General features: G+C 39.5%; 1 protein-coding gene across 2 annotated transcripts in view; it reads right to left on the bottom strand.

The window, feature by feature from the left end:
• Positions 1–5,893: 5,893 nt before the first annotated feature.
• Positions 5,894–15,940, bottom strand: part of itsn2b (intersectin 2b) — a 36,261-nt gene continuing 26,214 nt past the window's right edge. For both annotated transcript variants that reach the window (XM_041983869.1, XM_041983860.1), the window contains exons 25-40: positions 15,684–15,805; positions 15,102–15,198; positions 14,797–14,991; positions 11,455–11,576; positions 11,201–11,307; positions 10,874–11,057; positions 10,602–10,700; positions 10,420–10,503; positions 10,229–10,312; positions 10,078–10,140; positions 9,610–9,759; positions 9,391–9,509; positions 9,224–9,306; positions 9,050–9,130; positions 8,555–8,728; positions 5,894–8,151 (exon numbers count right to left, since the gene is read on the bottom strand). In XM_041983869.1, coding sequence (XP_041839803.1) covers positions 8,003–8,151; positions 8,555–8,728; positions 9,050–9,130; positions 9,224–9,306; positions 9,391–9,509; positions 9,610–9,759; positions 10,078–10,140; positions 10,229–10,312; positions 10,420–10,503; positions 10,602–10,700; positions 10,874–11,057; positions 11,201–11,307; positions 11,455–11,576; positions 14,797–14,991; positions 15,102–15,198; positions 15,684–15,805 — 1,913 coding nt within the window. In that variant the 3' untranslated portion in view covers positions 5,894–8,002. The remainder of the gene's footprint in view (positions 8,152–8,554; positions 8,729–9,049; positions 9,131–9,223; positions 9,307–9,390; positions 9,510–9,609; positions 9,760–10,077; positions 10,141–10,228; positions 10,313–10,419; positions 10,504–10,601; positions 10,701–10,873; positions 11,058–11,200; positions 11,308–11,454; positions 11,577–14,796; positions 14,992–15,101; positions 15,199–15,683; positions 15,806–15,940) is intronic.

Here is a 15,940-nt window from a genome sequence, read left to right on the forward strand (position 1 = left end):
GTCTCTAATGACCTTCTTTTAGCCTCAGGTAGAGGAGAGAGCATCAGTTTAATTCTTTTAGATTTGAGTGCTGCATTTGATACCGTTGATCACGCTATTTTAATTGATCGTCTTAAAACCTGGGTTGGCATCACAGACACTGCACTTGATTGGTTTTACTCTTATCTTTTAGATAGAACCTTTGCGGTCACCACAGGCAATTTTATGTCCTCCTCTGCCCCCATTGCCTGTGGTGTACCACAAGGTTCTATTCTAGGTCCCCTTTTATTCTCTATTTATATGCTCCCCCTAGGACACGTTATAGCCGCCATAACGTGTCCTTCCACTGTTATGTGGATGACACACAGATTTACCTTCCGCTGAGACCAGGGGACACTGGAGGCCTAGCTGCTGTGTTAGAGTGTTTCAACTATGTGAACAGTTGGATGGCACAAAACTTTCTACAACTCAACAGTTCTAAATGTGAAATTATCTTAATCAACCCTCCTCACTCCACCGCCCATATTGAAGACAGTCTCGGTCCTCTCTCTTCTAACATCACCCCCTCTGCCAGCAATTTAGGTGTCATATTTGACTCCAATCTTAATTTTCATCATCACATCAAAAAAAGTCACCCAGTCCTGTTTCCTTCACTTCCGCACCATCAGTAAAATCAAACCTGTCCTCTCCCGGCCCGATTTAGAAAAAGTTATCAATGCACTCATTTTCTTCGAGTGCATTGACTCGACTACTGCAACTCCCTCCTATCCAGTCTTGACAATAAATCCCTCTCTCGCCTCCAACTTGTTCAAAATGCAGCAGCTAGGCTTTTCACTGGTTTTAGCAGAAGGCTACATATTACACCTGTTTTAGTCTCGCTGCACTGGCTCCCTGTCTGTTTATAACTGATTTTAAAGTTTTACTGATTAGCTCGTTTAGGTCTGGCACCCGGCTACATTACAGATTTACTGACACCCTACGAGCCTCCCTGCAGATACTCAGGCAGGTCCCTTTTAGCTGTGCCAGGGTCCAAACTCAAGACCAGAGGTGACCGAGCTTTTTCCGTCCGAGCCCCTCGACTCTGGAACGACCTGCCTGAGGAGATAAGGCTGGTACCATCAGTTTCATATTTTAAGTCACTTCTTAAAACACACTTTTATCGACTGACTTTTTATAACATTTTTATTTACTTTATTTATTTTCAAAATGTACTCGTGCATGTATCTTTTCATTGTTGATTTTATTACCTTACTTTGCTGTGTGCTGTTCAGCACTTTGTAAACCTTGTTTTTTAAAAGTGCTGTACAAATAAAGATTTATTATTATTATTTATTATTATATAAAAGACAGATGTCTGAAATCTGCAGTACAACTCATGCTCACTTGGCTCTGGTTCTAACGCTACATTACAAAGCAGTTCCCAAATTCAAATTTTTAGCTTCATTCATTCATTCTCTGAACTGCTTAGTCCCTTACAGGTCGCGGGTAAGCTGGAGCCTATCCCAGCATTAACAGGTGAGATTTTTAGCTTCACATTTTAATTAAAGCACAAACTCCATCAGTTTCCACTGTGAAGTGACCTGAATGCACAGGAGACAAAGCCTGGTGTATTTACGGCAGTAATACGTACTTGCCGCATGCCGCCTCCTCCAGTGCAGAATTGTGACCTCCGTCTTACTTTAGTAACGTGAAAGTCTGATGAAACGCAATATGACTGTTCAGACTGACGTCACTTAAAAAAAATATGAGATATGTTTCTGTTTTCAGACCACATACGAAAGTGGCCTGGGTCTGATTTGATTTGTGCTGTTTTAGCATATGTGCTATGGCTCATATGTAAGTCATAAGTCAGTTTAGGGCCATTGTTCCCTGCAGTGTGAACTTAGTTTGAATCAGTGGTCTCAAACTCCAGTCCTTCAGATCTACCATCCTGCAGGTTTTAGTGTTTCCCTGGTACAGCACATCTAATTCAAATGAAAATGGTAGATCTTGAGGGTGACCACTGGTCTAAGTCATCTCCAAAGGGATGGCACACAAAATCTGGGAATTTCTCTCATGAAATACTGAGGCAATAGATTCTGTATAAATAATTATGGTGTCATCAGCTACTGTATATTGATTCCTTCTGAACTGATACAACACTTCAACACAGTGTGTTGGAGAAACTAAAAGAAATATTTCCATGATAATAAACACAAGCTTCAATAAACATTAGGCTATAAAGATGTATCGCTTTGTGTAATCAGGTTACATCTACCAATCTAAACCTGCATTTCCTTGTCCAAATATGGTAATTTCTTTTTTACATATAAAACCAGTGATTAATTAATATTTGATAAATTATTATAGACAGCAATTATTCTCCTTTATGATAATAAATTAAGTTACAAAATTACCCTAAAAATAGTTTTTTTCCAGCCAGCTGTTACAGTTTGGAACTAGGGAGGTTGTCTAATCCAGTGGTTCTCAAACTTTTTGAGCCACGACCTCCAGGAAAACATACGCTGGTGTTTGTGACCCCCACCCCCATGTGACCACTTAGGAACTAATTGTGTGCTGTACCAAATGGGTCATCTTGCAGCAGCCTCTAAATGTAAGGCTGGAAAACTGTCAGAATCTTCATAAATAAGAAGGATTAAGTGGTTTAAGTTGTTTTTAGTGGTTGGTTGCAATGACAAGGCACCTGCATGCCCAAAATCCACTTCTCTCTTGGCGATAATGTCAAATTCAGATTTTTAATACAATATGTGTACTAACTTTGTTGTTTATGCGCTAATGTGTTAAAAAAAAAAAAATAAGGTCCTAATTTTAAAGATTTATCTCTTCAGTAACAGTTTAAAATTTGACAGACATGATTAAAAAAAGCCAAATTTATTTGATAAATGTAGACTTTATATTTTTTTAATTATTCACTTATTAATAAATTAATTTATTAATTATCTGGCGACCTCCTGAAATCATCTTGCCTGACAGCCTCTGTTACTTTAATTTTCCTGTCTTACAGTTGCTTTGAGGGACCTTTACTTAATGTAATTTTTTTTTCTGGTTGCTTTCAAAGTTATCTTCATGTATGTGTGTGTTTTGTTTTTATATCCCTGTGGAGACTTTTAACTGATAGCATGCCAACCCCTGTGGGGGCTCTCAGCTCTGTCCAGGCTGCTTTTTTTCAGGGGTAAGTATTATTTCAGGGTGCAGACTAAATTGTTGTGGTTAAAGGTTGGAGTAGAGGGACTATGGACGTTATGTTTGTAAGTGTCCCCATGGGAATAGTGGAACAAACAAATGTGTGTGTGTTATATAAGACAGCTGTTCATGTGGTGATAATCAAATCATTCCCATGACTGAGTCAAGTGGAACTGAGGGCCTCTCAGACTCATCCTCTATGCACATGTCTCTTTCTCTTCATACTCTCTTTCTGTCTCCATATGTGTTTATTCCCCTCGGTGTCTTGTTTTTCTTTCCTGTTTCTAAATGCTCTCTTCTTCTTCTGAACTTTACTTCTAAATTCAACCTTGTGCAAGTTCTGTTTACCTGTTTTTCTAATCTTACTATTTCTGTATTCTGTATCTGAACTCGCTCTGCTTTTATTTACAAGGAAATCTTTCTCGTTTTTGTGATAATCAAAGAGAGAAAACATTTTATTTCATAATTGACCTTTTTGCCCAGCCATTCACATAATTGCTACCTTGGAGGGAGCGCAAACATGTTGTGAACACAACACCAAAATTACAACCTTTTAAACTCGTGAGTCTTAAAGATACTTTTGAGGAAGCACTGACTTATTTACAAGGACTGTCATCGGTCTATTCAAGGTTAAACAATGCTGGGCAGGTTGTGTACAGTGAGTTTATCAAAGTTTCTTTTAATCTCTTTTACTGAGTAAAGCTGAGATTATAAGAGCGGGTAAAGTGAGCTCAAAGCGTGAGGGAATGAGTGGAAACACACTGGAAAGCTCAACAGAGCCAAGGTAAACTGCATTTAGATAACTGCCTCTGAGAGTCACTAAAATGGAGTGTTCACATCAAAATGACACCGATAAATAATTGATTCTTACATTGTGTTGCAATATGATATAAATGTGACATCTGTTTTATATTAATAGGCAATATGGTAAAAGCCCCTACTCATGTAAAAAGAACAACAATCATAGTCATGCACCATCTAAAGCTTTATGTTTCAGGACAAAATAAAAAACAAATCTGATCCTAAACGGGTTTAAAAGGAGACAAATACAACCTCAGATGAAGAAAAGCTAATGGCCCGTTGCAGCATTTCATGATTTATTTAACAAAAAACAAAATGCAGAACAACCATACATACATATGGTTGCATATCTTTCAGAGCAATTGTTTATTAGAGTTTTCAGTTTCTCACATGGTTGTGGATTAAATTTGGCCCATTTTTCTTTACAAAGTTGTTTCTGTTCATTGAGATTTATTTGCATTCCTTTCTGCACAGCTATCTCATGGTCCCACAATTGCATTTCAGTCTGCATGAGGTGTGTACCTTGACTGGGCATGTGACTTTTTTCTTTTTCAGACAATCTGTTGTTGTTTTTCTTGTTGCTGGTGCTGTGTTGGGTATCATCCTGTTGCCTGACATATTCTTAGCCAAGCTTTAGCTGTTGGCCTCAGATTTTACTCCAGATTACTTTAGTGTACAGAGTCAATAACTTATCTGTAAGTTTCTTAGCTGTTCCTAGGATTGTGCTTTTCTGAACTGAGACAACTGATGTTTCTCCAGGTATCTGTTGGAGCCACTTCTTCACTGTGGGGGCCACTACCCCCAGTGCTTCGATAACCACAGGCACTAGTGCTGCCTCCACCTTCCAGGCTTTCTCCAGCTTTTCTTCCTTGGTTTTTCTCCAGTTTCTTGTGTTCTTTTTTCCTTATGGCATGGCTGCATTGGTCACAATGTCTGGTTGGTTGGCCATTAACATTTTGTGGGTCTATATCTGGAAGTCCCACAGGATCTTAACTCTCATTCACCACCATCTTGAGAGGTGTTGCCCATTGTGACCTAGGGAGTCTCCAGTTTATATTCTGAAATGATGTTCTGTACACTATGCCAACTACTAAGTATAGAGAAGTTCATTGTGACTTCATATGATTCATATCATTCAGTGCTACTCCTCAGGATCAGAAGGAAAAATGGGTTTAAACTTAAACTTGAGTTGTTGGTGGAGGTATGTCACCATGATGCAACGCAAACTTTTAAAAGTTACTGCTCATGACGTGCAACCTTTACAACCAGAAGCATGTTTCTCCAGCTACTTTTGCCCTTTTTCAAATAATTGAAACTTTCTTTCCTTTATTCTGTGTGATGGTAGTTCTGTAATGTACAATGACAATAGCTTATTTCAAAAGTAGCTCCTAGTTGCATGTAGTTAATCATTTTTTCATCCAACAACAGTGGTGTGGCTGCACCTCTAACACATTTTACTTCAGTGAGGTGTAACTATTATATCATCACATCCCTTCTGCATCAAATCCATTAGTACCTCACTCGAGTTGATTTTGTCGACTCAGATGTGCAGCTGTGTGTTGCTTTCTGCCCCTTGCAGAGCCACTCTGTGGTTATGTAATGACTGTTGCTCCTGTGGCCCCAGTCAGAGCCAGTAGAGGGTAAAGAAGAACTTAATGAGGTCTATTGGTGCGCACTGACAACTCTACACTGAACTCCATTACCTTTTCCCTTTTTCTAAACACCAAAAGAAACCAGTGAAATCATAACTTCGTAAAAAGACTTTGTGTCATGAGACGATTTTCTTTATGGTGCTGTAATTATGTGTGAAAGTGGAAGAAGTGTTGCAGTCATAACGGGGCCCTTCAACCAATATGTACTGCAGCAGCAGTTGTGTGCTCAAAGTATGCAGTTTTGTCTTTTATACATAAACAGACAATAATTCGACATATTAACTTTTAATGTCTTTAATTTGCCTTCAAAAACCCTGATTCTGAGCGCCACATAGAGGCCAAAATGAGTACAAACAGCAGGTTACAGACTCCACGCTGACAGTCTGGGTTACAGCCACAGAAAATAAAAAGCAAAATATAAGCTTCAACACCAATATACATAAAAGAAAGGAAGTCCAGTCTCTGCATATTTTCCACAACTTCAAAAAACACGAGTTAATTCAAGACTTAAAAACAAACTTGCTGATTGAACAAGACAAAAAGTGACAGAATATCAGAGGACAAAACAGCAGGCCATAGAAAGTTACTGGTGACTAAAGTCTTTTACCAGTACAAGTGAGTTTCAACATATTTTAACGGGTGACGAGACAAACCCAGAGAAACCCAACTGATTATCCGAGATGACACAGCAAGTTCTGATACTTTGGATAGTCACACGCATAAATTAAGAAATAAATACAACACTCTTCTGTTCATATCCAGAGCACAGGCAGTCAGAGGAGAAGCTGAACGGGAGCAAAAAAAAAAAAAAAAAAAAAGAAACACAAACACCTACAACACAAATATGCAGCTTTTACATCCTAAAATCTTCTAGTTTTCATGTTTATAAAGGGCAACATTTTGAGGCAACACAAGGATAATGATGTCTGCGAGGCAGGGACTAAAGCATAACACTTAAAAATGCACCTTTCAGGGTGAAAGTGTGAAAACCAAAAAACTGAGAAAATACTGTTTTTTATTGCTGAGAAAACGCCAACTGTGATATCACAAAGAACTTAAATCATCAAAATCAATTCCATCGAACGGTAAGACAGAAAAAATGAGATGGTTCATTAATACAGTTTTTACTTTTTTTTGTTTTCCCACTTAATTACCTTACTCTCTCACTTGAAATTACTTGGCCTTGGCTGATTTTGCTCACAAAAAAAAGCTAAGAAGATGAGCATCAACAATCCCAAACTCATAAAATCAAACGATTTTAGAAAATGAAAAGGATTTAAAGACGACTTGTGTTACAGCCAGAAGTTGTAAATTCATTCCAAATATTGCAGAATCAAAAGTCATATTTGCTTCTGTATCCTGACTCTTTCAGTATCTTTAGTTTTACGTTAAAAAATGTCCTTACACAAGTACACACACCACACACAAAAAAAGCTCAACAAATTTCTGTTCAATATTGTTGCAGTGACACAGACTCGACCCAGAATGACAAATTCTGGGATCTTGTGTCTACAGTAGTAAACCGACTTCAGACCAGAGCTACAAACTAAAACCTCTTCTCCAGGCTGTCTGATGAATTTCATGTTGCTGTCCATCATCTGTCACCTAATGTTTGTGAAGCCCTTAAAGTTGCTGAGAGAGGATGACGCTGAGCCAGACAGCTTACGATCGGTGACGGCCCAAAATAAGGTCAGCACAGCCATAAAAAAAAACATCTAACATATACATGTCTTGACAGTTAAGATAAAACACTAGTTCCTTCAATGTCAACTTGTTGGATGGCCTTGGTTGATGAGACTTGGCAACGTGATTACTTAAAAATCAACTGCTGTTAAAGAAAAACATGTTAGACTTTCCACACACACACACACAAAAAAACAAAAAACAAAAAACAAAACACTTTTATTGCTTTAATAGTTAAAATTAAAATTGTTTGCTTCTAAGTATTTCTTTGCACATTCAGATTTGTGACACCTTGTGTCTCTGCTGCTTAAGATGCCAGAGGTCCTCTCTTTTATTAGGCCCTTCAGAGTGTAAAGACAGCAAAGACACAACATGCTGAACGGGTTATGCTTCCCTTTCTGCCTGGTCTCATGGGAGGGGGGAGAGGACTCCTATTGCTTGGTAGAGATGATGTCACACAGTCCCCTTTTCCTACTGGAAGATCTACATGACATCAGAGGTATTATTAGTGCTGGTTAATATTACATTTTTAAGGCATCGTGTGTCTCTAGATTACGGTATTTTCTTAGAGTTTATGTAACGCATGGGGTAGAAAACTATCCTACTCTCTTTTGTAAAACAAGCAACTTGTCCCATTTGGTTAATCCCTCTTATTTGGGTGTCTTTGGAAGACACAGTTCCTCATATTAGTTCTTCCTACATGGCTATTTGTTGGCAAAGAGCTGCAGGTCGAGGCGGACCCACACTTCTCCTGTAGGGACCTCATGCAGCAGAAGACGCCGTGTCACTGGTCCCTTGTTCTCCAACTCTTTCTTTATAGTTGCCACAGGAACCTCTGTCCGACCCAGGAATACTGTCATGGTTAAAGGAAACAGAGAGGAGGAAATGTGTTAGAAGGACCTTACAAATAATTTTAAATTATCTTTATTTTAACCAGTACATGTAAGAGTTTGAGCATGCTGTATGTTTCGGTACAGTGGGAGACTTTGTCCAATCTGAGAGATCAGTGCTCTTCCTGAATAGTGAGTGGTTCTGATTTGTGCAATATATACACAGCATATGTGCACAACAGGCACCTTTTACAAGATAAGTTTAAAATATAATTGAACTGACTTGCAAATTCCAAATATGTAATAAGATATTTGTCATAAGCTTTCATTTTTAGATTTGTAGAGATTAGTAAGAGTAGTAATAGACTATTAAAGTTAATAAATAGAAAGGAGAGGAGAAAATAAAAGAATTAGTTTTTAGCTGACCATCAGGCGAGAACTGATCTCTTTCGAAGACGGTGATGCAGAGGACGTCCTGGTAGAGGTCTTTGATGTGAAACTGACAGTTAAAGTTCCACTTAGGGTTCAAAGTGTCGTTTAGGGTTCTGGACATGAAGATCTGAGCTCCCATGGTCACCTCACAGTAAGGGTTACTTTTACCTGGAGGAGAGAAGGCAGGGATGTGAGAGGGCAGGAAGATGGAAGAGCTCATGGAGAATGGAAGAAGAGAGCCAAAACAAGATCATGATGATAGAAAAGATGTTGAGAGCATAAAAACTATGTGAAAAGTACTACTTGCATTATGCAGAATATATGTGACTGTAGCACAAGAGACAGGGAACTTGACTTTATGTGAACTGAGGAAAAGGAGTTTATGCAGCAAGACTTAAAAGCTGGCTGACACAGCAGCTAAAGATCACAAGTTTTGGCCCATTAAATTCTAACTACATCTAGTAATGACATTAATGTATTCATAGTCACCACTGGGTTTTCCCGCCTTCAGTTCAGTGGCTTCCAGGATGGTGACAAGGAGTCTGCCGATTCCACTCTTCACAGATCGTGCTGCAAACACACACACACAGATTGATTTCACAGTTCACTGAGATCAGGAGACAGTATGGCAACAAAACAATAGCTGGAGTTTAAGATACAAACCTTGATAAGCTTTTTCCCTTTTTTTCTTTTCAGTTTCGATAAATTCCTCGGATGCCGCCTTGATCTTCTGAACCCATGCCGTCCTAAAAACACACACACATATATACCGTTCCTAAAGACTGCTCAGAACTCTACATTTCCCTGTGTGGATGCATGTGTGCAGCTACCGTTCATTGATGTTGTCAGTCCTGAGAATGTAGACTCTATCGATGTGTGAGATGTGGAAAACGGGATCGTCGCTGGACGGATCTGGTAGTTTAACCAGAACTTCGTTTAGCAGCACAGGCTATAGAGATCAAAAGATAACACAGTGTCATGCACAAAAATACACAAATACATTATAAAAGGGCAAGTTCGGAAAGTAACCTGGATGTAAAAACTCTTACTGGTTTGTACATCTTGAGTTGAACATTGTTCTTGTTGCTGAACAGTTTATCAGGCCCAGATGAAGTAAACTGTTTAGCCGCATGAGTTAACAGCAGGAAGTCGTTAAAGAGGAAAGCCCACAGCTCCTTGTTGCTCTTTGCCTTATACATCTGAATAGAAACATAAAAAGTTATGTAATCATGACACATCTGTGATCAACAAATAAACATGACTCAGCTGTGGTTAAAATATTTTAATTTGCCTCACTGGGTTCTAAAAGTTTCACTACGTGGTCTGAGGCTTTTAATAAGTAACAAAAACATCTCAAATCCAACCCAGTGATGTTCTGAGTTTCATCTTCCTGTGCCACACTCTGCCACTGTGTTTCTTTCACTGTCTCCAGATTTTAAAACATTTATACACTTATCTTTTCAGACAAAGACCGACTGCAGTTGTTTTCTAACGGACAATATTCTGACATCACTCACCTTACCACTGTGCAGCAGTTTCCTGGGGCCCAAACAGTTGGTAAGAGAGTTAAAGACCAAATTCTGCAAGAAGAGAGAACATTTGGAAGTCTTCTTAGGAGTCTCATATTATAAAAAATGTGTCAGTGTGGCTTAACAGTATGCTTCGAACCTCAGCAGCTCCATCACATTGTACGTGGTTCTGAATCCATTCAAGTCTATCAGAGTTCTCCTTCTCCCTCACACCCTCGTTCACCTGCACAATGTAGAAAACTATCAAGTAAATCCATAGAAAAAAAATCCACTTTTTCACCAAGAGTGCAGTGGATAAACGGGAATGGTGGCAACAGTAGGATTAAAAACCTGTTGACACAGTTCCTCAGCCCTCTCCAGAGCCTCTTTCAGAGGAACTCGATCAGCGTGACCCTCGGCGGTGCACTCTAGGATCTATAAAACAATCATTACACTCAGTTAGAGACTTAAAGGCAAAGCTGTAAGACCAATATCTGAAACAACACAGAGACACTTGGAACATGGTGGCCTACATTTTTGATGTGCAGTGGGTAGCGTGTGATCCTCTGCATGGGTTTTAGCAGGAAGCTGGACAGTGGCATTCCCTTACACCTGTAGTTTGTGGCGATTTTCTGATGGAAATAAAAGAAAATGATTATAAACACCTTCTTGTATGTGATGGCAAAACCCATACTTGTCTCAGTTAAAAGTTTATAAAAGAACAATTGTTCAACTTAAAAGCACAGAAAAATAGTAACTATGTTTCCCCAGTCACACAGATTCCTCGCTTTCCTTTTCCTCTTACTTTGAGAAAGTCCTTGAAGTCCGGCTCGTTGTCAGTACGGGTCTGGAGCAGCGCAGCGCCGTTGAACTGACACGAGCAGAAACGGATGTAGGGCTGCATGTGGGACAGCTCTGCAGCCAGGATGTCTCCGATCATCTGCACCGGCATGTTCTCCCCACTCGTCTTTTTACGAACACGGAGAGCCCTGCACACGCATGACATATAAATGACATGCCTGAAACAAACATGTATTTTTGCCAGGCTAGAATCCACACAATCCACATCACTTATGTGACATTTAATCATTGCTGTTTCCATATTTGTTTGACACATCCATGTGATATTTACTGGACAAGTTTAGTGTTGCAGGCCAGAAGTTCTCTCCAGTTGACAAAGATCATAGTCATCTCTGCATCATCCAGCCGGCCTGACTCAGACATAGGCTTGTGGAAAACCTGCCAACACACGCACATGTACACACACACACACACACACCAAGACAGGGATAAAATGATCATAGAAAATAAATGCACACATCTCACTTTCATAAAATGTTCTGCCCCAGAATGCAACCCTTTTTCATCAGGATTTCTGTGCCTTACCTCCAGTACAATGTTCAGGTCTTCCACATATCTCTCCTCAGTCTCAATCAGCTCATGGATGTAACCCTGCCTCTTCTTCTCCTGGGGACTCATAGAGTCCAGGCTGTTCAGGTTTGCACACCCTGTAGAAGAGGCACAAAACCAGTCAAATAGGCATGACCTGCAATCACTGCAACACCTCCACACTGCCTCCTGCTGGAAGTTCTGGTGTGGGGAAAAAAAAAAATCAACTGTGCTCGCTAATAAAACTTTCACAAAAGGAGGAAACAAAGTGATACAAGGAACAGATTGAAAAGGAAACAGTCCCGACTTTAAACTCAGTTTGCAGACTCACTTACCTGGTACAGGGTGCCAATTAGACCAATCAGACTGATCCTCTCCTTCCCTACCCTCATCGTCCGTCTCATTCCAAAGGTTTAGAAAGTGAAATCTGCACTGTGAAGCCATTGCTATGAATGCAATTCTGTTTCTTCAGGTATTTCAGATTTCTTAGTCAAACCATATTCTCTCTGTCTGCTGCTGTTTTGTCTGCTTTTACCTCTGAGGCTTCGTCTCCCGTTAAATCTGATATATCTGTTTTTACCAAAACAAAGAAAAATTCTGTTTTCAAACCTCAGCAGCCTGTTCACAGTGGGTACAGCTAAAGCTTTTTCTACTTTTATAGGACTAATCTGGGAAAATGTATGAAATTGATCAACCAGCAGTCAGTCAACATTACAGTTTTGAAAAGAAAAAGTTAAACCTTTGACGAGCAATCCCGTCAGACTAAAGACAAAGCAGCTCTATGAGCACACATTTTGTGTTGACAATATAAAACACTGTACAACACAGACACACTGTAAAGCTGAAGAAAGATATTTAATTTAACAATAACAATTATAGTCATTTCAAACCAGTCTTTATTCATTTCAGTCCAAAAATATATTGCATTAGATACATCTTCAAAAATAGTTACACCATCTTGTACCACAGACATTTAATGTACTTGTCAAGTCAGTTGTGCTCAGCTGTTGTGTTAAAGTATGCAGCTGTGGCTCAATCTCCCCTGAAATCTGAGGGATATTCATAACAAATTAAGCCAGGCTTCTTCTGTGTTAAGCCGAGAAAAAAAACGAAAACAGACATGCATCCACATTCCTCAAGAACAACAGAGCAGCAGAAAAAAAATGCATTCACTCATTTTCAAAGTGCAGCAATCAGGTTTAATCATCACACTTGGAGGCAAAACATTTTCCTGTACCATGTGGAGTCACTCACTTCAAGACTACATATGCTCATCTTGCATCTGCCAGCAGTAATAGCAGACTTATGGCTTTTTAATGAACAAAACAAACTGTATTCTTCCGTTTTTATCATTTTAAGGCCCAATCAAGTTAACTGCAGATTTTCTGGGGAATTAAATCAAAATGTCCACAGCAAAATGGTTACAGTAAACAGTTAACACAATAAAAATGAAAGACTTTTCTCCCACCAACAGACTGTGTGTATAATGTCACATAATGAGACATGCCATGATGACATTCCCCACTCATTTATGGTCGACTGTTTTAAAGCCTTGAAGTTTGCATTTTCGTCAGTGCCATCTTGTTTTCTTTAAGCTACGCTTTGTAAAAGAAAACTGTGCATCAATCAAGACTATACTTGATAGAAAAATGCTAGAGAGGGAAATTAAACAAGCCCCACTAACCTTATTCAAGGCAGGACTAATGAGGCTTTGTTGCACATTATCATTATCTTGTTTGTATGGTATAGAGGCCAAACTGGAGGTTGTAGTCACAGGGCTGACTGCTTGGTTATTATGAATGACTAAAAGGAGGACAGTGTGGACATAATGAGCTTGTTCTAGTTTTGCACTAATTGATCTGCCCTCAACCACAGGGCTCACCCAATGCAATACATGGTCAATACATGGAAAGCAGGCTGAAGGAAGTGGCTTCATTTCTCAGACCAGGAAGCTGTGTCCTTCTTTAACGTGCAGCGGATGGTTACATCTGCTAGTCTGTTCGACCAAATAGTTTTTTGAAAGCATTTCACTCAATTTTAACTTAAAACTTTGCAGAGAAATACTGTTTTTATTGTTTTATTTCATTACTTTCGCAAACAATAGGAAATTTGTTTGGTCGATTATTTCTTCCCTTTACCAAAACCAACTGGTGTTTCATTATACATTACCTTTACAATGATTGTGCTTCTGTGAAATGAACAACACAGCTGAACGTGTGGGTAATGCTCTCAAAAAATATGCCAAAATCCCCTGCAACACTCTCCTGTTGGCGTTCACTCCTGTTTTGAGTTGTCTGGTGGACTGGATGATTGCACGCACAGGAAAGTAGCTGTATTTAGCTGTGATGCAATAGAAGCAGGATCCTTACAAGTTATAGCTTGTTGAAAAGGTGACTAATCACGCTTTCCAATGACGTATGATGCAACATTAGTTGGTATTATTAAAGGGGAGAAATAATCAAGTTTATTTTATAAACAAAGAGGGTCAAATGCAATGACTTTTTATTTTTAAGCCATTATGTGGGCTTGCAATATGAACTTTCTATACTTTCTAAAATAAATGATTAGAAAGACCAAGGCTTTAAAAAGTCTGGATACAGACACATCACCAGGAGGAGACGAATAGTGGGCTTTGTGTGAGCTGACCTCCAGAACTTGGAGAAAAGGAAAACATCTGTCCCAGAAAGAGAAACAAAAAGAAAAAAAGCCAAAGAGAAACCCACTATCGCTCTGCTTCACACATTGGTTCTGGGATTCAGCTTTTTTAGATTAAAATCTGAACAACAACCAAAATAATCAACAAGGCACAAAGGCTTTCACAATTCACCAAATCAGCACAATCAACGTTGTTTCAGGACCAAATTAATTCAATAAAGAATTCCATGTTTTGCCTTTTAGATTTTACACTTGTTCAGTCTGTGTGTCCCTCACAAAGCAACATATGTTCAGTAGAAGAAGTTAGTAGGCAGAGTCCAGACACTCTGGCCCATCAGAGCAGAGTGTGATAATGGGTCTCTGAGGCCAGAAGGAGGAGGAGGAAGAGGAAGAGTCTTTCTACCACCCTAGAAGGAGAAAGACAGGGGCAGAGAAATGACAGAGGGAAGGAGAAATACAGATTCACAAAGGAGGAAGGAAATGAGAAAAACAAGGAAACAGTAAAACAGTCAGTGGGAGGAAAAGATAAACTGGTGGAGAGATGTGCTGATAAATGATCAGTGATGGCAGGATAGATGAGCAAAAGGTTAGATTAGTTAGTCACAGACATCTGAAGCAACAAGGAAGTCTCTGTGTTTCAATCACACACGTTTCTATTCATGTATCATCTCTAGCTTTACTCACACTGCTGGCTGGGGTCACAGTCTGCTGTGGTCATCTTAACGTAATTAGTGGGGAAGAGACCAGTGACCCCGTTAATTTCTCCTTTCCACCAGTCGGGGTCAGTCTTGTCTAAGACGTTGAGCAGTTGTCCTTTAGAAAAGCTCAGTTCATCCTGGTTAGCAGCAGCGTAGTCGTAAATGGCGATGACCTGACAGACTGAAACAGAACAGGACAGAGTGTTGTTATCCACACACTGTTACTCCATCACAGAGGTGTTTACGCTACTTAACCTCATGTCATCAAATCAATTCAAGGGGTGTGTGTACCTGGTTGGGGTGCCGGTGTAGATTTGCCGCTGTTGGATCCCAATATTTTAACATGACTGGCCGGGAACCAGCCCTTCTGACGTTTCTTACCACGCGCCTAGAGACAGAAAACACCAACAAACATAGATCAGGAGGATTTAATCAGAAAGCAGGGATGCTGGCCAGCAATAATTTCCAAGTACTTAAACATGCAGTTTTCCACCAGAAACCTCCAGGGCAGAGGACGATCATGAGATCAGTTAATTTCTCAGACATGATTCCAATTTATTCTTCATATGAGTAGTTGGATGGAAATAAACAAAACATCATAAAATAGGGAAATATGTTTTATTTTTCTTGATGTTGAGCTGGTCAAAACTTACACGCTTAGGCAAAAATGAAGGGACCATAAATAAACACTCATTCATTCTTGAAAGTCACTGCTGTTGTGAATAACAAAAATAATAACTTCAAGTTCTTCAAGTAACTGCAAGTTCAGGCTCTGATGCTAAACGGTGACAGAGCTGAGACGAAAGACACAGATTACCTTCCATACAGTATTTAATACCCTTTAACAAATACGTATGAATAAAAGTTGCTGACCTGAAGTTCTCCAAGCCACCATCCGGAGGAGTTCTTGCCGAGAATGAGGATGAGCTGGCCATTTTCCATAGACAACTGTTCAGGGCCAGAAGAGGACTGGGCTCTAATCACCTGGGCGATCTCTGCATCAAACACACAAACTATCCATTTAACTTAAAGCGGCAGCAACATGCATGATCAAGTCTTGCATTCTTATGGTCGTGTGCATTTCTGGAGAAAAAAAAAAAAACTGGATCCTTTTAGAGACAGTGTTGTTT

Source organism: Melanotaenia boesemani, chromosome 1 (assembly GCF_017639745.1).
Source record: "Melanotaenia boesemani isolate fMelBoe1 chromosome 1, fMelBoe1.pri, whole genome shotgun sequence".
NCBI classification, from domain to species: domain Eukaryota; kingdom Metazoa; phylum Chordata; class Actinopteri; order Atheriniformes; family Melanotaeniidae; genus Melanotaenia; species Melanotaenia boesemani.